Consider the following 22,500-nt stretch of genomic DNA (forward strand, 5'->3'; position numbering starts at 1 on the left):
ACCTTCCATTATCCCCTTTGCCGCCTCTGGCCTTCAGATTAGAAGATGTCCTCAAACTGGATGTCCTGAAGCTAGCTGAGTCCCCTTTAAGTTGAGCATCAAAGTCCTCCTCTGAGGCTGAGGTCTTGGGCAGTGAGGACTTGGCTGCATCGCCACCTGACCTCAAGGCACTTGGAGACAAAACAATCCTGGTCCTCTGGTCTAGGCTAGACTTCCGGAGGGGCGGGGCAGGGGGAGAAATGCTCTCGGATTTTGGCAGGCCAGTAGCCTTTTGTGCATTTCCTTTCTTACCTAAGGAGGAGAATCGTAGGCTGCCGGTTGCTTGCAGTCCCTCTTGGCCCCATTTAGAATCGGAGGAGGAGGTATGGGGCACTGAGACCGTTCCAAGAGTGGTAGCTCCACGCCTTAGCTGTGGCATCCTGCTGAAGGTCTCCGTTTTCTTACTACTGCTACTCCGCTCACAGCCGTCCACCACCCTTTGGGCAGAGGAGGCAGCTTGTACCTTGGGTGGCCGGGGAACGCTGTTGCTGTTTCCGTTGGGCTTCCTGGCCGGGCCGCTACTCATGGCAATTCTGGACTTGACAGCAGATGTCACTGAGTCTGTGGGTTTAGACTCGGTGAGTAAACCGCCACTGCGAAGCCACGTCTCTTCCAGTCGGCTCTCTTGCCTTGGCAGTTCACGGCTGCAGCTCTGGCCGGGAGCAACAGACGAGGTAGGTTTGGTTTTCCTGGGTAGCGAGGAGTGAGAACCGTGGAGAAGCTGTGGGGACTGTGAGGAGGTCAGAGTGTTAGCTCTGGTCGATTTGGGGCCTTTGAGGAATGCTTTGGTAGTATCGGGGGAGGCTGGGCACTTGTTCAGGGATGATCTGCAGGGGCTGGCAGTCTCGCTGTCGACCTCCGAAAAGAAAATGCCGCTGTCTCCCAGGGAGCTCTTGGCTCCTTTCTGGGAAAATGGCTCCATGCGCAGCGCACCAGGAGAATCGAATACAGAGGATGTGCTGTCCGCTTGTACATGCCTACCTTTTGGTATGTGGCTTTTGAACGGCTGGGCTGCCTCACTATCAAGCGTGCACACGCTCATCTCACTAGGCCAGGAGCCAATGGAGGATTGTCCAGTTGCGTGGCATGCATACAGGTCTTCCTGTGATTGCCGGAGAGCCGCAGCGCTCGCCTGCGATGTCTCGACTTGGGAAGTGTAGGCATCAAACTCGTCGTTAATGCTGCTAATGATGCTAACGGGCCGCGAACCCGACGCCAAAGCCTGCAGGGAGCAATCGCTGTTAAAGCTGATTATGCTTGACGGGCGGCCGTTATCTGGGATCAGGCCAGGGGGCAGGTCCTCCACCACAGTGAACACAAGCTCGTCCTCCCCATTCAGCTCCACAGGCTGCTGAAGAGTGAGGGTGGTTCTCAGCACATCCCTCTCCAGGCACCGGCCTCGGAGGGCTGCCCGAAGATGGCTGACCTCGAGGGGACTTCGTCCCATGTGGTGGTGGGCTCTCTCCAGGACAGGAGATCCTGCTCCCTGCTGCTCACCCTGTCTAAGAGCCTGCTGGCTCATGCCCACAGGTGGTGTCCGTGCGGCAGCAGCAGGCCCAACTGGCAGGCTGCTGGCACCACCTGCTGATGCCCTAGGGGTTCTGCTAGACGGAGAAGTGATTTGGGGTTTCGACAGAGGTCCTTTGTTGAGGTAGACCTTCTCTCTGACTACAGGTTCTGAGTCTTTTGCTGTTGTGGTTGCGGTTGCTGTTGTGGTTGTTGCACAGTTGCTTGATTCAGAAGTGCCCCATTCTGAGAGAGTTTTGGAATGTTCCTTGTCGTGCTTGAGCGGAGCTGGGATGCCGGACCCAACGGTGTTGAAAGGCTTTTGGAAAGAGTTCTTTGTGGCTGCAGTAGTCCTGGGAGACACAGCAGTCTCCTCGGGGGTTTTGCCAACCTCGCTATTCACCTTGGGGGCAGCTTGCACTACCTTGCCTTCTCCAGCGAAAGTGGATGGGCCCTCGCTGCCATCGATGCACTCCAGACGTTCCTGCAACTCCGCAAACGTGTTGCATTTGAAGTGGTCGCCGTCCGTCTTGGGGCTGTCCTTTGCACGCTTCCTGTTCAGGGAGGGGATGATCGGCACGAAGGCGGGCGGTCCCTCGTTGTCACTCAGCTCCCGGTCGGAGATGTGAGCCCCTCCGGGCCCCACGTAGATGACCGTGTCGCAGGAGTGCTCGCTGCTGGACGAGTAGTCCGGGTCGCTGGACAGCATGGAGGGCATGTCTGGGTCAAGTGCCACGGTCCTGGGGTGGAACGGCCTGAGATGGGCTGGTCGACGAATTCGCCCTTCCTCGCAAGAACTCTCTCCTCCTGATGAACTAGATGCATACTGAAGTACAGAAGAAGAAGAAGAAGAAGAAGAAGAAGAAGAAGAAGAAGAAGAAGAAGAAGAAGAAGAAGAAGAAGAAAGAAAGAAATCACAGTAAGTTAATTAGTGTCTCTCATTCAGAAGTAACTCTCAGATCTTAGCTCTTTCACTGGAGTACAGTGGTATCTGAATGCATACAGGATACATTAGCAGGCTTTAAGAAATGGAAATGCATATGAGCTGATTAAATAGCAGAGATTCAAGGCTCAATTGATTCCACGGCATATTAGTTCCTTTAAAAATGACATGTCAATATCATCAAAGGTTAAAAGTGCACGCTACACCGACAGGGCTTCAATGCACGGCATTAACATATTGGCTGGCAACTCACGCTTGCGAATGATTTTTTTCCAATCCATAAGGAATAAATACATGTCGTCAATCTGCCTAATTATGGCGAATGGCGAATGTATGCTCCACTAATCTAAATGCATACATTACAAGACCCCCTGTGGGAGGCAAGTCATTGATTTCCTGGCACTGAACAACAGAGAATATTTCTCTGTGAATTATTACTGTAACAAGGCAGCATACAGAGAGGAAAAAAATATGTCAACTTCAGAAATCTCAGAAGCTTGAAATGTATATTATTAAACACAGGAGACATTGAGATAAGAAATATTGTAGAGTGAATAGATCAATCCTGTTTAAAGGTGCACTGTGTAATATTTTTAGCAGTTCATTTCCAGAATTCATGATGCCCATTCACAAGTGTTACCTTTTTAACAAAAACGTACCACCACCATCAAATTCTAAGAATGAATTATGACTGAGAACATTACGATTTTCATACATGAAAAGGGTGATCTTTTCCACGGTCCGCCATTTTGACTTTCTAGAAATAGACATTTTAGCTGCAAAACCTACTGTACTTTGATACTAGTATATGTTGGTTTATTATTTGGTAAATATTCATGAAAACACCAAATTTGGCAATAGGCAGTGCCGTTTCAATGAGCAGGGTAGTTGCAATACCTCCTCTGGCCACATCCTACACAGTGCACCTTTAGGACAAAAGAGGAGCAGAAACAGCACGCTTTCAGCCAATCACACCAAAAGAGGAGCAGAAACAGCACGCTTTCAGCCAATCACACCAAAAGAGGAGCAGAAACAGCACGCTTTCAGCCAATCACACCATGCCGAAATACTCGTACAGGTCTTTAATACTGAAAGTTCTACAGACAGATATGAAATCCTATACAGCATGCCTAACGCAACAAGACACACAAAACAGGCAACGACAGAGTATCGACGTTGCAGAAAATATTCCACTACAGAAAATATCAGAGTAGAGTAGAGTATCATTTATTGATCCCACGGGGAATTGAAGGTGTCCAGTAGCATACATACATACATAAATAAATACAGAGGACATAACACACATCCTTACACATATATTAACCATGTATAGCTCACTCTTTGGCTAATATATGTGTAAGGATGTATATTCCATCACAAATATCGGACACTGACCTTGGATTTCTTCTTCCGCATGCGGTGGATGCGCGAGGCGAGCTGCACGGTGCTGAGCGTCTCGGCGTACTTGGCCGGCGAGTGGGAGATGTGGGCAATCATGGTGGTGCGGCAGTTGATGTTGCCCAGGGACTCCCGCAGCAGCATGGTGAGCTTGCTGTCCCTGAATAATTCATCAAAACAGGACCCTTCGTTAGCCAAAAACCAAGCCAATCCCAACCACCAGCCCCAAGCCAAGCCCCTGCCATCTCTCACCAACCAGCCAACCAGACATTCAACAAGCCAACCAACCCCCAACCCTCCACTGCAGCAAGATCACAAGAGCCAACCAACCCACTTACTGCTGCACTGCTGAAAGAGACATATTCGCAATAAGCATACAATATTGCGAAAACCTAATGGTTTACGCCCTTTGGCGCAATGCCACAGACTGAGCAAATAGTGGAATTATTTTCGTGGATTTACTTGAAATATACTTGTATACACCCTTTAAAGTTACCTTGTGCTAGTGCTAGTGTGCTTGAATGCTAGATTTGAAAATTTGACATTTCCTGAGCTAAATAGTAGGGGTGGAAAAAAGGTTAACTCTAGCCTTTTGTTGATGACTATCTAAGTTCTGGCCTGCCCTTCCGAATGCCAATGGCAAAGCCAGCCTTGTCTCGCATCTGAAATCTAAATGCCATCAATAACTTCCCACATCCATTCATTTCAAGCCTCCCACGGCTTGCCATTTCCACCCTTTCCAAGTCAGTTAATTGGGTCCATTGATCCACTGGCTAGAAAGGGAGTCTGCAACATGCGCAAAAGTTGCAGCCAGGGAGGAGACACAAATGGACTAAATTGGAGAACGGAACGCAACAGCCCCCTACACCCCACTTCCCCCTACCCTTCTCTCTCTCTCTCTCTCTCTCTCTCTCTCTCTCTCTCTCTCTCTCTCTCTCTCTCTCTCTCTCTCTCTCTCTCTCTCTCTCTCTCTCTCCACACACACACACACACACTGACACACACACACACACACACACACACACAGCCACACGCACGCGCACATACACAGCCACGCGCACACACACAGCCACACACACACACACACACACAAACACACACACACAGCCATCTTCCTCCACACACACACACACACACACACACACACACACACACACACACACACACACACACACACACACACACACACACACACACACACACACACACACACACACACACAGCCATCTATCTCCACACACACACACACACACACACACACACACACACACACACACACACACACACACACACACACACACACACACACACACACACACACACACACACACACACACACAGAGAGAGAGACAAAAACACCCATTTCCTCACACAACACTAATGGCTCCAAAGGAAATGTGGAATATAAATATACACTGTACCTGTAGGGCACGTGCTTGGCCCCGTTGGCCAGCGCCAGGATGACGTTGCCCAGGGCCCCCAGGGACAGACACTGGCCCCGTCCTCCTCCGTCGCGGGTCTGGCTCAGGTCAGGCTCACAGCTGCCCAGGTCCAGCAGGTGAAGGCGACTGCGACCGCCGGACACTGCCAGGGTGGGGGGGGGGGGGGGGGGGGGGGGATTGGAGTAGGGGAAGTGGGGGTGGGGGGAGGTGGTGGAGGGACACGGATGGGTTGATTGGTTAGAGTTGATAATGAGTAGAGGTGGTGGAAGGGCGGGAGGGTGGTTGGGTTGGTTGATGAGGGGTGGGGAGGTGGTGGTGGAAGATTGGCAGAGATGGTGTAGGGTGGGATGGATTGGATGGGAATGGTGCGGAAAAAAGTGGTGGAGTGTAGGAGAGGAGAGGAGAGGAGAGGTAGGAGAGGGAAGACTTATTATGAAGTGGTTGCAGAGGGGCAAATTAACATTCACAGGGGGCTGAAATAGGTTGTGTTTCCTCTGAGATAAAACCATGACCTTGGATATGCTTTAATAACCACCATGGATTATAAATGGGTCGACCTCCATATGAAAAGATCCCAGACAAGAGTCCAGTTTCAAAAAAAAATCCAGACATATATTCATAACTGTCCAATTAATGTCTTGAGGAAAAGGATACGGTTAAAGGAGAGCCACTGTCTGATTTCTTTTGTCATTGTGATACCCCTGATTAAAATGGCAAGACTGTAGCCCATTCTGAATAATAATGTCCAAACTCGAATACATTTCAACAAATCAAATATGACCTCGAGGACAACACTGAGGAATTGCTCATTGATTGAACGTGTGTCTGTCTTTGAAATGAGAGAAGACACCGTTTGGGTTTGCTATCGTGAATTAGCATGGATCGAGCGTGATCAAACAATCATTTGGTGGATTCCACTTTCAACCTGACAAATCACTTATGACAACTTCTGTCTTTGAGCAGACTGCGAAACCTCTCTTGAGGTTTTTGAAAAATATTCCTGAGGGGAAGAGAACTTCATGGCAAACGCATCACGACCGACACCAAGTCCTCCTCACAGTATAGCAGCTCAAAAGAACCGCTGTACTATTTCCAGAAAAATTGTTCTGGGTTCATTCGAAAGTCAGTCAGTCAGGTCAGTTGCAAGTCAAATGCTCATCGAATGGGAATGGAGGCATTTCAACATGTTTTCAATAGCAAACTAAATATCAGAAATTAACCTCACGTCAGCAAAAATATTTAAGAAAAAAACACATTGAGCGAAAGAATCGCCGGTGAAGATGTGCGATGAGCCCTCCATGGGGGAGGAATGCTAAGTAGCTCCTGCCTGTTGCCTCCCAGCATTGTCAGATTGGGCTGTTTCCCGCCCAATTGGGCTGCTTAGGATGACTGTGTGCGGGTGAAAATGGCATTTAGAAGAAAAACCCGCCCAATTTTTGCCATGGAAATCAATAGAATTGGGCAGGATTTTATGCTTCAATGCGGGTTTTGAGCATTTTTTGGGCTGGAAATCATCAGCCTCATCTGGCAACCCTGCTGCCTCCTCATCACTTGCACCGGTCTATAAACATATCGCCGGCTAGAGGTTCCCAGCGCTCATTAGGCATTGAAATGTATTCCGACTGTGCCCAGCGCCCATCTAGAGTAGGCTAGAGTAGGAGACCGTCGGTGAAATACTAATGACCAGGCTAACGCGAGGAAGCGCTACGCTGACAGGTACGGCCACGTAGGCTACTGTGGGAGCGATGATTTAACTGGGGGAGGTGCGTGTGTGTGTGTGTGTGTGTGTGTGTGTGTGTGTGTGTGTGTGTGTGTGTGTGTGTGTGTGTGTGTGTGTGTGTGTGTGTGTCTGTGTGTGTGTGTGGGTGTGTGTGTTTGAGTGTGTGTATGTGGGTGCGTGTGTGTGTGTCTGTGTGTGTGTGTGGGTGTGTGAAGGTGTGTGGTGCTGAGCTCCAGAAGAGAGAGACGCTAGTTCCCCCTTCCTGCTACTGTATCTATGGCAGTCTCAAATGAAGCTAATTAATATATGTTCAGTTGGACGGAGAGATAATAGACACGCCAGCATCAGTGTTGCCAGATTGGGCTGTTTCCCGCCCAATTGGGCTGCTTGGGATGGCCGTCTGCGGGTAAAAATGGCATTTTGCAGGAAAACCCACGCAATTTTTCCCATAGAAATCAATAGAATTGGGCGGGATTTAGTGCTTCCAGGCGGGTTTTGAGCATTTTTTGGGCTGGAAATCATCAGCCTCATCTGGCAACACTGGCCAGTATTGTGTGCATCCCACTGCAACTGTCTTACTTCTTTCGAGATACTAATGAAGTACTGTACGAAAAGACACACACACGCACACGCACACACACGCACAAAGGCACACGCACACGCACACGCACACGCACACACAAAAAATAAGTTCTGGGAGAGCAAGATGAAAGTGCATTCACTGCACTCATTTGAATTGTGCACATCTGAGTCATTTCCACATGAGCAGGAACGGGGCATGGGGAGAGAGATTATACACGCGCTACAGCACCGTAGCGTAGAACTTGATCCCGCAGCGGTGGGGCTGTGTGGTGGAAAATGACACGGTTTGGTACCTGCAGTCCAGGAATCGAACTTTAACGATAATGTTCCTGAATAAATGATTGAATGAATGTTTCATGGGAAGGCAGTGATGGCCCAAACAACTTGTTCCGCCCGCTGTAATTAAACCTCGGAGAGGTGAGTGAAGGCTCATTAAGCCACTGATGGAGACGCAGCGATGAGCAAGAGTGTGCTAACCTCCCCAAGCTGTTTCGCAAACGACCCGACTGCATACTGTTAGAGAGTAACACCCACCCACACACACACATACACACTACTACGTATTTCGCCACACAATCTCAGCCAGACAAGCATGAGTTGGCTCGTCGCAGGCACCGCCACAAACACATACTCTAAGACACCGACCAAAATATAATTAGAGCGGCCATTTACAGGGCAGACATATGCCTCTTTTCCACTGCCGGTTTTCTGGTAGGCCTACAGCTCGACACAGCGCGACTCGGGCCGCCACTTTTTGCTTTACAATTGAGCTGTGGCGTGCCTATTTGAAAAGCAAGTGGCGGCCGAATCACGCTTTGTCGAGCTGTTAGGCCTACCAGAAAAACCGGCAGTGGAAAAGAGGCAATACAGGCGTGGATTTCTCGAAACCAAAGTTGCTTACTACATTAGCTACTTTGTTGTTTTCAATGCATTTACCCATTGGCAACTACCGAAGTTGCTAACAGGCTAACAACTTCTCTTTTGAGAAATGCACCCCAGTACACCCACACCAACCCACGCTCAGGCTCAGGCCACTTACTTCCTCCCTTGGCGCTCTTCTCCATGCGGTACTGGTAGACGTGCAGGGTGAAGAGCATGTGGGAGTTGCGGCGCTGCTCGTCAGGGCAGTCGGGGTGGCTGGTGCTGCGGGCGGCCAGCGCCGCGTCCAGGTAGTAGGCAGCACGCTCCGCAGTCGAGGCCCGCAACTCACACTGGTTCTGGAGCTACGGAGAGGGGGAGGCGAGAGAGAGAGAGTTAGAAAGAGAGAGGGTTAGAGAGAGAGAGAGAGAGAGAGAGAGAGAGAGATGGAGGAGAGAGAGGGTTAAAGAGAGAGGGTTAGAGAGAGAGAGAGAGAGAGAGAGAGAGAGAGAGAGAGAGAGAGAGAGAGAGAAATGGAGAGACGGAGGGAGGGAGGAGAGAGAGGATTAGCAAGAGAGAGATAGAGAGGGTTAGACAGAGAGAGAGAGAGAGAGACGGAGAGAGGAAGGGGGAGGCTGGAAAGAGGGATAGAGAGAAAGAGGTATAGAGAGAGGGGGGAATGGGGGAGATAAGAGGGAGAGAGATGTACAGAGAGAGGGAGTAGGAGGGACAGAGAGGCAGGAAACGAGAAAGGGAGAATAACAGAGAGAGAAAAATGAGAAAGAAAACGACAGTGAGTGATGATGAGACAGAGGGGCAAAAAGACAGAAAAAGCAGAGAGAGAGAGAGAGAGAGAGAGAGAGAGAGAGAGAGAGAGAGAGAGAGAGAGAGAGAGGATAGTGGCATGAAGTGAGAGTGTACAAAAAGAGATGTGAGGAGAGAGAGAGAGGTAGAGAGAGAGGGGGAGAGAAAGACCAAGATAGAGCAAAAAGAGAGGACGAGAACGAGAGAGAGAGAGAGAGAGCGAGATAGAGAAAGCAAAGAGAATGTGGGCTATGCGGACGAGAGGAAATACAAAAGGGGGTAGGAAGAAGGCAGATTGGCGGCGCATGATAAAGATAAAAAATGGCAAGGGCCTGAATGAGAAGACATCCCCCATTGTGGCGAATCTGATAATTGAAGGGACGAAGGGCACATTTTCTGGCTGTGAAAGCCGAGTCTCCAAGGTGACATCCGTATGAGAAGCGCTATCAGGAGGGTGTACGGTAGGATAGGAGTGTGTGTGTGTGTGTGTGTGTGTCTGTGTGTGTGTGTATGTGTGTGTGTGAGTGGATGGTGGGTGGGTGGGCTGGAGGAAGATGGAGGTGAGGAAGAGGTAACAGAAATAAAATCGGGTCAGATGATGAAGTCATTGGCCGCACAGACGGGAGGAAGCTTCTCGTTCAATTAACAAAGGGAGGAAAGACCTGGGAGAGTAATGGGCCACCACCACCACACTCCATCCTCCTCCTCCCCTCACCTCTCCTAAACGCCCCCTCCCACACCACCACCACCACACTCCATCATCCTCCTCCTTCCCTCAACTCTCCTAAACGCCCCCTCCCACACCACCACCACACTCCATCCTCCTCCTCCCCTCACCTCTCCTAAACGCACCCTCCCACACCACCACCACCACACTCCATCCTCCTCCTCCCCTCACCTCTCCTAAACGCACCCTCCCACACCACCACCACCACCACCACCACCACACTCCATCCTCCTCCTCCCCTCACCTCTCCTAAACGCCCCCTCCCACACCACCACCACCACACTCCATCCTCCTCCTCCTTCCCTCAACTCTCCTAAACGCACCCTCCCACACCACCACCACACTCCATCCTCCTCCTCCCCTCACCTCTCCTAGACGCACCCTCCCACACCAATCATGGACAATACTGTAGCAAGCAGAGATGTATGTTGGAGTAGAGGTGTGGAATACAAGTGCTATAATGAACTGACTTGTTCATAAAAGTAGTTAAGCCCTTAGCGCAGAGCTTATGTTATAAACTTGCTGTCACCAAAGTTGTAATGGCTATGTTTTTGTCTGTTACTTAAGACGCTCAGTAATGTCATAGCATAGCTGGTAACAATTTCAGTATCACTAGCCAATTTGGCAGGTAGCTTTTTCTATGGTATGACAGAACAGAATAGTGTATATTCTGCACTTTGTCCCTGTCTATCAATTGTATTTAAGTTCAAGAAAAAGCAGTTACTCAGTTTCTATTTGTTTATTTTATTTCCATGTAGAAACCCATGCACTCATCTTCTTGCTTTAAGCAACTCATCCTCTGAGGTTTATGTACAGTGTCATGATAAAAATAAAATAAAATAAATTTGTGGCTAGTGGAATAGGTGGATGCTAGCGACTCGGGGAAATCATTAGCTACAGCGGCCGGCAAGAGAAAGAGTTAATGTCAAGCTAGTGACACTGAAATTGTTACCAGCCACAGCCAAGTTTTACCAGCATTTGGCTGGTTGGCAGGCGCCAGTGTCAAGCCCTGGAGCCAGAGGGGGTCACTTACCTGAGAGCCGCTCACAGGGTCCTCTCGCAGGTAGACCCCGGGGGACTGGCCATCGTCCTGTGCTGCGGCGCCGGCGGTAGCACCACCACCACCCGCCGCCGCCGATGACGACGTCGACGATGAGGAAGAGAGGTGCGACAGCAGGTCGGCGAGGGCCTCGTCGCGGCCGCAGATCTCCACGGCGGAGACGCGCACCGAGAAGCGGGCGCCCACCTTCTCCCGGCGCTCCTCGATCAGCTTGAAGAGCCAGGAGATGGCGCACGGCGCCACGCCCAGGCTCTGGGTGGAGATGTCCTGGCCAATCATGGTGAACGTCTTGCCTGTGGGTGGGGGGGGGGGGGGGGGGACGGAACAGGGGGTGGAGTGTGAAGGGGTGGAGGATGGATACGGGTGGATTGTGGAGAAGTGGAGGGTGGTGGAGGGTGGAGGGGTTGTGGGAAGAAGGTGGAGGGGGGTGGATTGTGAATGAAGTGGACAGAAGGGGTTAGATTGTGAATGAAGTGGAGGATGGAGGAGGGTGGATTGTGGAGAAGTGGAGGGTGGAGTGAGGTAGATTGTGGAGGGGTGGAGGGGAGAGGGTGCGAGGAGTGGATTGTGGAGGTGTAGAGGATGGAAGGGGGTAGATTGTTGAATGTGTGGAGGGTGGAAGGAGTGTGGATTGTGGAGGTTTAGAGGATGGAGAGGTGGATTGTGGTGGGGAGAAGGTGAAAGGAGAGTGCACACAGGTCAGTGGGGAGTTAGGCTAAGCGATAATGCAGATGGACCAACTTGAATAGCCAGACTACAGACAGGCACAGCACACCCAACATCCCCCATCAGTGCAGATCCCAGATACACTGCTGTACAGTAGACACAGGACACTAGGGGTGTAAATAATCAAAATATATCAATATATCGCGATACTATCTGACGATTGAATTGAATCGCATCGAATTGTGGGGCATTCTTAAGTATCGAAAATAATCGAATCGAATCGCAGAAACAGAAAACGAAAATGAAGGAGCTCGGCTGCCTTTATCCATTTCGGACACGTACAGTACATATCTCTTGAACAAAAAAGCCAAATCACTGTGAAATATTAGCAGATGCCAGAAAATGCAACGGGACAAGCTGCAGCTCTGCCATTGCCATCAGTGAAGCTTGAAGCGAGCATCAAAGAAAGTATTAAGCATGTCTGTGCTGTGCGCGTTTGTGTGAAACTGATGCTAAGACCCAAGTAAGGGCGCGCACACACACACTCAGGGGTGCCGACAAGGGAGGACAAAGGGGATAATAGTCCCGGGCCCAGGGAGAGAAGGGGCCCAGAACTGATTCCTCATTACATTGCATCTATTGGGCAGGGGGGCCCTTTCAGATTACTTTGTCCCGTGCCCGGCCAAACCTGTGCCCTGGCCCGGCACACACCCATACACACACACACACCAACCCTCAGTCTCACTGCAGGGATCAGCTAGCCTCCTCCATAGGGAGGATAAGTCAAGCCCTGGTTAAAAAAAGTAAACTAAATAAATAAAATAAAAACAGGGGAATAACAGGGGAATGAAGCTTGCTTAACAAGCGCACGGCAACACTGGAATGAGCCTAGCCCGCATGCTAGTTTGCGCTACTTTATATTCTGTGTGCAGGCACGCCTGATTAAGCAGTCTTGTACAGTGGGATGAGAAAGAGAGAGAGAGAGAGAGAGAGAGAGAGAGAGAGAGAGACTCTGCTTGGAGCTACACCTTCTCCCCTCACACAAAGAGAGAGAGAGAGAGAGAGAGAGAGAGAGAGAGAGAGAGAGAGAGAGAGAGAGAGAGAGAGAGAGCCTGCTTGGAGCTACAATTTCTCCTCTCACACAAAGCGAGAAAGAGAGAAGAGAGAGAGAGAGAGAGAGAGAGAGAGAGAGAGAGAGAGAGGAAGGAGAAGAGGGATGAAAAGATAGACATGAGAGATTTAAGGAGGGATAAAAACACAGAGAGCGAGAGAGAGAGAGAGAGAGAGAGAGAGAGAGAGAGAGAGAGAGAGAGAGAGAGAGAGAGAGAGAGAGAGAGAGAGAGAGAGATAAAGAGAGAGCACTAGACCCGCTCGGAGCTACGTATAGTTTCTCCCCTCACACAAAAACACTCCCTACACCCTAGTAGGCCTAAGAGGGCTTCAGAATCACTTTAGAAAGGTGTCCCCTCCCTCCCCTCCCCCCTCTCTCCTCCTGCATCTCCCCCCTAGCCATTGCCTGTCATTGTGATGCCCCGACAAAAATGAATCCTGGAGAAGAGGCTTTTGTACCGTGCACTTTTTTTTTGAGAGGTTTGGGCACACAATGGAAGAGTTAATTAAAATAGAGGAGACACTGGTGGCGGAGGCATGCAGCTGTCCATGATGGGGTTGTTCAGTAGGGGTTAAAATTGTTTTTTCGGAAATGGCGAACGTGCCTTTTTCTCGCATGCCCCCCCCTTCTCTCTCTCTCTCGCAGACTGACGGCCACATGCACTCAAAAGAATAGCCCAGAGTCTGTGTAATTCATGATTTTCCACATCAGGGGAGACTGTTTCCGTGCAGCTCTTCTCTTCTCAGACGGTAATGGTTTCGGGGCAGTGGCAGTCGCTACTAGAGCCGAGATGGAGTTCTTTTTTTCCCTTGCCTACAGTGTACAGTGTTACTCTTTGAACTCTGGTGACTTCTAAATCAGCATGCATGGACAACTCAATATAACCAAACACATGCAAGGAGTTTCTCAAACACTGGCTGAATGTGAAAATGTTTTGTCCGCAAATTCTTTTCCAATCCATATTTTCTAATGTTGAACCCTGCATGAACTCTAGCATGACTGATGTACGGGTATGCAGATATTCAGAGGATAGCATAACAACCGGTATACAGGATATGGAAATGATATACAGTATCTGCAAAACACGGACATTATTGATGTCATGGTGATTTTTATATTGTTTATGCCATTTGGAACAAGAACACATGGCAGTATTAGAGAGGATCAGGGCCAACATATGATTAGCAACCGTCTTGAACTATAACCAAGACACAAGTAATAGGTCAAGTGTTAAAGGGGTATGCCACTATTTTGGGGCTTGATACAGTTCAAATCGTTGGCCAGGGTTTATAAAGGTGGTAAAGTGTCTTATTTTTCATGTAAGCCGTTGTCTTGTTTTAAGACAAGTTAAAAGAGGGAGCATGTCGCTAAGCTAGTGAAAGTCAATGGATCTGTGTAGCATGTAGCAATGCTACATGGATGCATTGACTTCCACTAGCTTAGCGACATATTCCCTCTTTTAACTTGTCTTAAAACAAGACAACGGCTTACATGAAAAATAAGACACTTTACCACCTATATAAACCCTGGCTAACGATTTGAACTGTATCAAGCCCCAAAATAGTGGCAAACCCCTTTAAGTAGTTTACTAAGCAGTTTTCATATGAGGTCGCCCTACAGGTTGTAACCCATAAAGCAAAAACAGAAAAGCAGCTGAACGATCACTGGAGTAATTTTGAAGTACTATTTTAATGTTTAATGTAATGAAAAATGTGCTCCTTCAAGTATGAAAAAACATACTGTACATGTACTCCTAATGACAATGCTATGACTGTGCTCAGAAATAGTCATTGTCAGCTATAGCACGTTAGCCATCAGGTTGCTTGGGGGGTGTTGTGACTCAGTGGGCTAAGGTGCTGTATCGCAAATGTGAGCCAGGTCAGAGAACATTTCCCGATCTTTTCCCATTTCTCTTTCATGCTTATTTCCTGATCTCATAATCTCATATCGTAGCTGTCCAGCAGATACCTCGTTTTTAAAAAAAATATTTAATATTCGTTTTTCTATTCTTTACAAAATGTAAATCAGTCCTACTGCTCAGTCTCCATGAGTATACTGTATGTGTATGATAAGTTATATAATAACCATTTTTTAATGTTGAATGATGATTATTTATTGACAACATTTATAAATTAATACCTAAATACACCAATGAAAAGTGGAGATACAAATTTCCTGCCTGTAACAGTGACGATATAATAAAGAGGACATAAAATAACTAAAAGTGTTGTGTGTGGTGCGGAGTTGGGATTGGTGCTGACCAAGGTTGGCGTGTCCGAAACAGAAGATGCAGCCGTCTGCTCCGTTCACCACCGACTGGATGACCTCCGCAACTGTCCCTGAGCAAACCTCCGCCTGGGAACACAAAGAACAAACACACACAGCGCACAAAAGACATTTTAATTGTGTTATTTGAACCCACTAACTGACCCACTAACCTACAAATTTCGTAGACACCGTTCAAATACTTTTCAAAGGTTACACTTTGGAAACCATTGGTACAGATGCAGCAGCAACAACAAGGGTGGCAAACAGCCAGGGTTGCCAGATGAGGCTGATGATTTCCAGCCCAAAACATTCTCAAAACCCGCCTGGAAGCACTAAATCCCGCCCAATTCTATTGATTTCTATGGCCCAAAATTGGGGAAACCGCCCAATCTGGCAACACTGCTAACAGCCTTGCAGCTGATATAGAGATGAACTTGGCTAGCTTCCTCTGGAAAGGCATACACATACACACGCATGCACGCACGCACGCACGCACGCGCGCGCGCGCGCACGCACGCACGCACACACACACACACACACACATACACCAGCCAATGGTAGCCGTCCAGTTCCACCAATCACTGGTCTCTGCACAAATCTGGAGCAGAAAAAAAACCTATAGCCAATAGGCTTCGCACATAGATTCTCTGAGGACAGAATGTGGCCTTCAAAGAGTCATTGATACCAATGATGAAGGGTGGCGCAAGAAAGAAGAAACAGAGGGGGGTAAAGATAAGTGGCTTACTTCATGTTACATTACATACAGAGAGAATTCATTCTGTGAGTGTTTTAGTATCACTATAAGGATACAGTAGTCTACGTAGAACGAGGGTATATGGAGTATACCCACTTCTAAATTTCAGGGATTTCAGTATACCCACTTAAAATTGATTGATCCATTGTTTTGAATAGCACAAATATATACAGTATACCCACTTCAAAAAATGTTTATACTATATACAGTATACCCACCCTAAAAAAGTAGACTACACCACTGGGATACAGTGAGATGTTGTTTGGAAGCAACCCGCAGATGCCCACAAAGGTAAAGATAATGAAAACAGTATAACTAATGTAATAAAGATAAAGGAAATATTAAGATTTAAAATAAAAATTAAAAAGTAGAGTAGCATATCCTCAGCCTTCACTGATGAACTAATCACTCCACTACTCCCCTCTTCCTTCCTCCCCATCCCCTTGCCTTTTTTATTTTTAGTTTATTCTCCTATGGGCGCAAACCCCCCACCCCCCACCCCCACCTCAATTCTCTTCCTGAGTTTGTCCCACATAATAAGGCCTCCTAACTGTTTGCTTTTGCCTCCTAAACATATTCATTATAGATCGCACCCCTGGGGCTGTCAAGGGGGTTGCCACAGCTTGCAACATAAACTCCACCTGTCGCCACTCTTTACTGTGGAGACACGCATGCGAGAGAGAGAGAGAGAGAGAGAGAGAGAGAGAGAGAGAGAGAGAGAGAGAGGGAGAGAGAGGGAGAGAGAGAGAGAGAGAGAGAGAGAGATGGAGAGAGTGAGGAGAGATGCAGAGAGAGAGAGATGGAGAGAGAGAAGAGAGATGGAGAGAGAAAGAGAGATGGCGAGAGAGAGGAGAGATGGAGAGAGAGAGAGATGGAGAGAGAAAGAGAGAGAGAGAAAGATGGAGAGAGAGAGAGAGAGAGAGAGAGAGAGAGAGAGAGAGAGAAAGAGGGAATCTGTCGTTTCTGTAATAAAGTTTTCAAACTCTGGCATCTTGCCTCAGGTTTATGCGTGCGCGCGTGCGCGCGTGCGCGCGTGCGTGTGTGTACGCGCGCATGTGCATGCGAGTGCGAGTGCGAGTGCGTGTGTGCATGTGTGTGTGTGTTTGCCTGTGTGTCTGTGTGTCTCGGTGTGTATGTGCACACGCAAGTGTTACATGTGTGAATGTTTTGACAGACTTGCAGCACACGACCCCGCAGCTCTTGAAGTCTGCCTCTTCAAAGGCTTCCGTCTGTTTTGCGCGACGCTCGCCTCTCACTGATCATCAGAGCTGATGATGTACAACAGGAAATACCCCCCATGACACCCCCCCCACCCATCCTCACTGAACTCTCTGTACCTCCATACCCCCATACCTCCACACACCTCCAAGGCAAGGCACCAACTTCAAGTCAAGTCAAGTAGGTTTTATTGTCAATTTCTTTACATGCACTGGTCATACAACATTGGGCGGTCAAAATTCTAGAATGTTGTAATGACTGAAGTGTGAGCACTGCACAGGCAGATAGAAGACAACAATTAACATTTTCATTAGTATTGGGGTGTTGTTGTTTTTTTTTTTTGGGGGGGGGGGCACCAACCAACATACACCACCTCACACTCTCCACCCTCACTGAACACACACACATCTCTCTTCCTTTTCAAAAAAAAAAACACCCCTACATACCTCCTACACTACCACCCTCCACCCTCACTGAACACCTCTCCAGCCCCCACCACACACACACACACACACACGCACACCCTTCTCGCTCTGTATTCCAACACCCCTACATACCTACATCCCTCCTCCCCTACCTCCCTCCACCCTCACTGAACACCTCTTCAGCACCCCAACACAACCCCCCCCCACACACACACCCACGCACATCCTTCTTGCTCTGCCACCCAACACCCCTACATGCCTTCGCTCCACCCCAAAGGCCTCTCTACTCTACGATGTGATGTGAGCCCCCATGGCGTGCAAGAGGAAGGAGGGGAAGCAGAAGGGCACAATCTGCTCTTCAGCGCCCGCCTCGCTCCCTTCGCCCGCCTCCTCCAGCTCCAACTGATGCGGCTGATGGTTTAGCGTGATAGTGATAGACTCCCCCCCCCATACATGCGTGCACACACAGACACAGACACAGGCACTTATACACACACACAGACACACACACACACACACACACACACACACACACACACACACACAGACACACACACACACACACACACTCACACACACACACACACACACACACACACACACACACACACACACCCACACACACACACACACACACACACACACACGCATACACACAGAAAGACACGCAGCACATGCACACACACACACGCAGCACATGCACACACACACACACGCAGCACATACACACACACACACTACACACACCGCACACAAGACAGGCACACCTCCCCTCAGTCTTACCATCATGCCCCCCCCCCCCCCCAACCCCACCCCACCCCAGGAGCACTTTTGATCTCTGTTTAGAACACACACTTGGCCCACCCCCTTACCCTGTTGTGAGGCAGTATGCATATTCTGGGAGGCGATGGAATTCAAAGCATCTTGCACAGGCCTGGCAAATGTTGCCCGCCGATTTCTACTAAGGGGGGGGGGGGGGGGGGGGGGTTGTGGTGGGAAGCTGCCCGTCTTTTCTAGCCCTGCCCCCCCCCAACCCACACACACCCCACATTCCCCCACACTCTTTGTAATGCCTACACCACCAAGCCAAATCCCCAAATATCAACACACCCCCTGCCCATCCGCCTGCTGCCTCCTCCTCCTGTCGAGTAATGGTGGAGGTGGCGTCCGCGCCAATGTCTTATCCTGAGCGCATCGCTGGGTGCGTAATTCCAAGAGCAGTATAATGAAAAGGAAGAAAGGAGTCGCACACTGGAGCTGAATGCAGAATCAAAAACTGTATTAAACAAAGCCCGAAAAAGGTCAATAAAACCGACAGGTCTGTCGGTTTTATTTACTTTTTTCGGCTTTTGATTTCTTCCTTTTCATTATCCTCCTCCTGTCGCCAATTGTTTTGGATCTTACTGTACACGGAAGTGCTGTTTCTTGCTTTAAATGGATTACCCTTTTATGTAATTTACGTCGTTTTATTTCATTACTTTATTACCGTATTCGGTGTCACTGCATAGCACATTCATAGCAGTCGCTATACACTTTGCATGAAGGATTCATGACTGTTTCGTGAGACATTCATACCAAACCTTTCAAAGACGCGGAAGGCAAAAGGACAGCAACTTGTCAAAATCAGTAATCATTGAGGGTTCAAAACAAAAACCGCAATGCTGCTTTGTTTAACTTTTAGTTTTACAAAGTTGCTGTCCTTCCGTCCGCTAGGTTCATGAAAGGTTTGGTATGAATGGGTCATGAAACAATCATGAATGCTTCGTGCAGACTTTATAACAGCTGCTATGAATGTGTTATGCAGGAACATGTCAAGTTAAGTGTTACCCTCTATTCTAACTCTACACTATGCAATACATTTGTACTATATGTGCTGTTCCCTCTATCAGGGGTCCCCAACCTTTTCCAACGTGGGGCCGACTCGAAATTGTCACAAATGTTCAGGGCCCACTTCTGACCCAATTAAGAATAAAACTCAAATAAATCAATAGCAACACACACCACATTATGATTATAATTTGCAGAAAATGATTTCAAGGCCCACTTGGAATACCTTCAGGGCCCACCAGTGGGCCCCGGCCCATAGGATGAAAATCACTGCTCTACACTGAAGCACGATTCCATACTCATAGACATCCCCCTCTAAGTGTCATTTTAACTGTCGTGGCACATGCTGGTAACTTGGTGCCAAAGCACAGCATTGCAACAGATTTTCTGCCCGTGATGGGTCCTGACTCCATGTCATCTCCACACTGCGTATGTCATTATAAGGAAACCAAAAAATGTCCCTCTGCCAACTCCCACTTTCTTGGGAAACATCATGGGTGACACTTCTTAAAGAATGAACATCTAAACTGAGCCACAACAGTGTTATGAACCCTTTAGGAGTACAGATCCTTTAAGTGTTTAAGTGTTTAAGAGTAAGTGTATTTTTAACTACCTAACAGGTGAACTGCTTGGGTGTTCTGCCAAAAGCACAGCGTTTGAACAGATTTTCTTCCCTACAGGTGGGACTCCGGACAACACTTCCCTCCCTCCTTGTAAGTCCTAATAAGAAAACGAGACATTTCATTCTAGCAATAAAGAATGAAAATGAAGTATATTCTAGTATATTGTATTATATTGTATTGTATTGTATTGTATTCTGCTCTGCTCTGCTCTGTTCTGTTCTGTTCTGTTCTGTTCTGTTCTATTCTACTGTATTCTATACCCTTCGGATTCCATTGTAAACCCCTTCTCCCTCCCTCCACTCACTTGGGAGGCGTCCTGGGTGAAAATGGCGTCGAAGGCGAACATCTTTGGGGCGGCGGCGGAGGTGCGGCGTGTGGGCGGTGCGGAGGAGGTGGAGGGGAGGCTGGGCGCGGGCTCCAGCAGGGTCAGCTGCTTCTTGTGGCCGTCCACCTTCAGGAAGGACATGGACTCCGACGTGTCACGGGAACCTGGCACGGGGCATATCCGCACCATCACTTTCACCTGCCGACCCACACAAGACAAAAGACACAAAAGATTGCGCTAGGTTAATAATAATACATTTCATTGGCAGACTTTGAAAAAAAAAACCCAAAGCAACAAGGCATATCCGCACATCACTTTAACCTGGCAAAACAAGACAGGGCAGGAAAGAAAGCAAAGAGCAGTTCAATTCCATGCCTGACATTCATAGTGGTATATATAATGGAGAGCCAGATCCGCATCAACTCTTGCAAGGCAAGGCGAAACAAGCAAAAAAAACTAGAAAGACTAGAAAGGGCAGTGAAATTCCAGGTTTGAAATTCATAATAGTGCGATTGATTGCATAGGCATGAAGGGCAAATCCAAACAGCTCACAAAGTGACACAGGACAGGACGGAAAACAAAGAACAGTTCAATTCAATCTCTGAAAGTAGGCTATATTGTATTTAATGGAAAAACCTTTAAAAAGTCCATGAAGGGCCATATATGCAAAATCACTTTAATCTGCCGTACCTGGCAGGGCGAAACAAGACAAGAAGCAAAAAAAAGAGAAGTGGTATTCCACAGGAGTTTATAATAGTGGATTTGATTGGGAGACCTCGGAAAGTCACTGAAAGCGAATGTCCACACCTTCAAACAAACAACTCACAAGGTAATAATGGTACATTTGAAGGCAATACCTTTTTAAAAACAACATTATCCACATCATCACATCTGTGTGGCAAAATAAGAAAGGATATCCACAAAGATCAGGCAAAACGCCTTATAAAATAAGAAAGCAACTTCAAATGATGTGAGTTAAGATACGTTTGTACTACAGAAATCACCAAGGTGGTCAAAGGGGCTGAAATGCACCAAAACCAACTGGATTTTTTTTTTTTACCGCAACCTACGTATACACGTAGTATGTACATTTGGAGCTTCAAGCAATGTTGGGAACTTCAGAAGAGTCTACTGTACTTGCTACTTAGAAAAATATATTTTACAATGAGAGAAAACTTCCAGGTTTTTTTTTAAGAGAATCCAACAAGGTACAAAACAAACAACACTTGAGGCGTTAAAAACAGCAACAGCTGTTTAGTAAGAAAACGATGATAACAAAAAAACAGATGAAAGGCCGTCCTCAGACATCAAACAACATCTGGAGATGTACGCACAGACAGATAGACAGACAGACAGAGAGACAGACAGACAGACAGACACCCCTAATTAGGGAGCCACTGAGGCATTCCAACATCACCATCATCACCACCACCTTCAGTCGTTACTGGGCTTACGGTTGCCATGACGCTGATCCAGGTGACCCTAGTGTGGTGGCATAGGCGTGAGGGAGTGGCACTGGGCGCAGCGTGGCGCAGCGTGGCACAGCGTGGGGCAGCGTGGCATGCTAACGTCCTTCAGCTGCCCTGCCAGGGATTGGTGGATTAACACCCCCATATCCCCCATCCCCTCCGCACACACACACACACACACACACACACACACACACACACACACACACACACACACCCCACTCCGCACGCCCACACATTTCCAGACCTAAATGTAGAGACACACATCACTCTGCACATCCCTCCGCCCCACACTCTTCCACAACTGAAGATAGACACACACATACAATACATACATACACAGCCATAAATACAGTATGTACACACACACATATGCTACACATGGTGTATACGCACGCGGACACACACACACACACACACACACACACACACACACACACACACACACACACACACACACACACACACACACACACACACACACACACACACACACACACACACACACACTGATGTAGACTAATATAGAAAGGATTAACACCCTCCCACACACTTCCACACCTAAATGCACACACACACACACACACACACACACACACACACACACACACACACACACACACACACACACACACACACACACACACACACACACACACACACACACACACACACACACACACACGCACGCACGCACATACACACACACACACACACACACACACACACATGCTG

The 22,500-nt window shown here is 48.3% G+C and overlaps 1 protein-coding gene across 4 annotated transcripts in view; it reads right to left on the reverse strand.

Moving 5' to 3' along the window:
• Window positions 1-22,500, reverse strand: part of kif26aa (kinesin family member 26Aa) — a 194,546-nt gene that overhangs the window by 10,923 nt on the left and 161,123 nt on the right. For all 4 annotated transcript variants that reach the window (XM_063223676.1, XM_063223677.1, XM_063223675.1 and 1 more), the window contains 7 exons: window positions 20,276-20,494; window positions 15,118-15,211; window positions 11,053-11,372; window positions 8,670-8,853; window positions 5,308-5,470; window positions 3,884-4,046; window positions 1-2,371 (listed from right to left, as the gene is read on the reverse strand). The exon at window positions 1-2,371 is cut by the window's left edge and continues 885 nt beyond it. In XM_063223676.1, coding sequence (XP_063079746.1) covers window positions 1-2,371; window positions 3,884-4,046; window positions 5,308-5,470; window positions 8,670-8,853; window positions 11,053-11,372; window positions 15,118-15,211; window positions 20,276-20,494 — 3,514 coding nt within the window. The remainder of the gene's footprint in view (window positions 2,372-3,883; window positions 4,047-5,307; window positions 5,471-8,669; window positions 8,854-11,052; window positions 11,373-15,117; window positions 15,212-20,275; window positions 20,495-22,500) is intronic.

This window comes from Engraulis encrasicolus, chromosome 18 (assembly GCF_034702125.1).
Source record: "Engraulis encrasicolus isolate BLACKSEA-1 chromosome 18, IST_EnEncr_1.0, whole genome shotgun sequence".
NCBI lineage: Eukaryota > Metazoa > Chordata > Actinopteri > Clupeiformes > Engraulidae > Engraulis > Engraulis encrasicolus.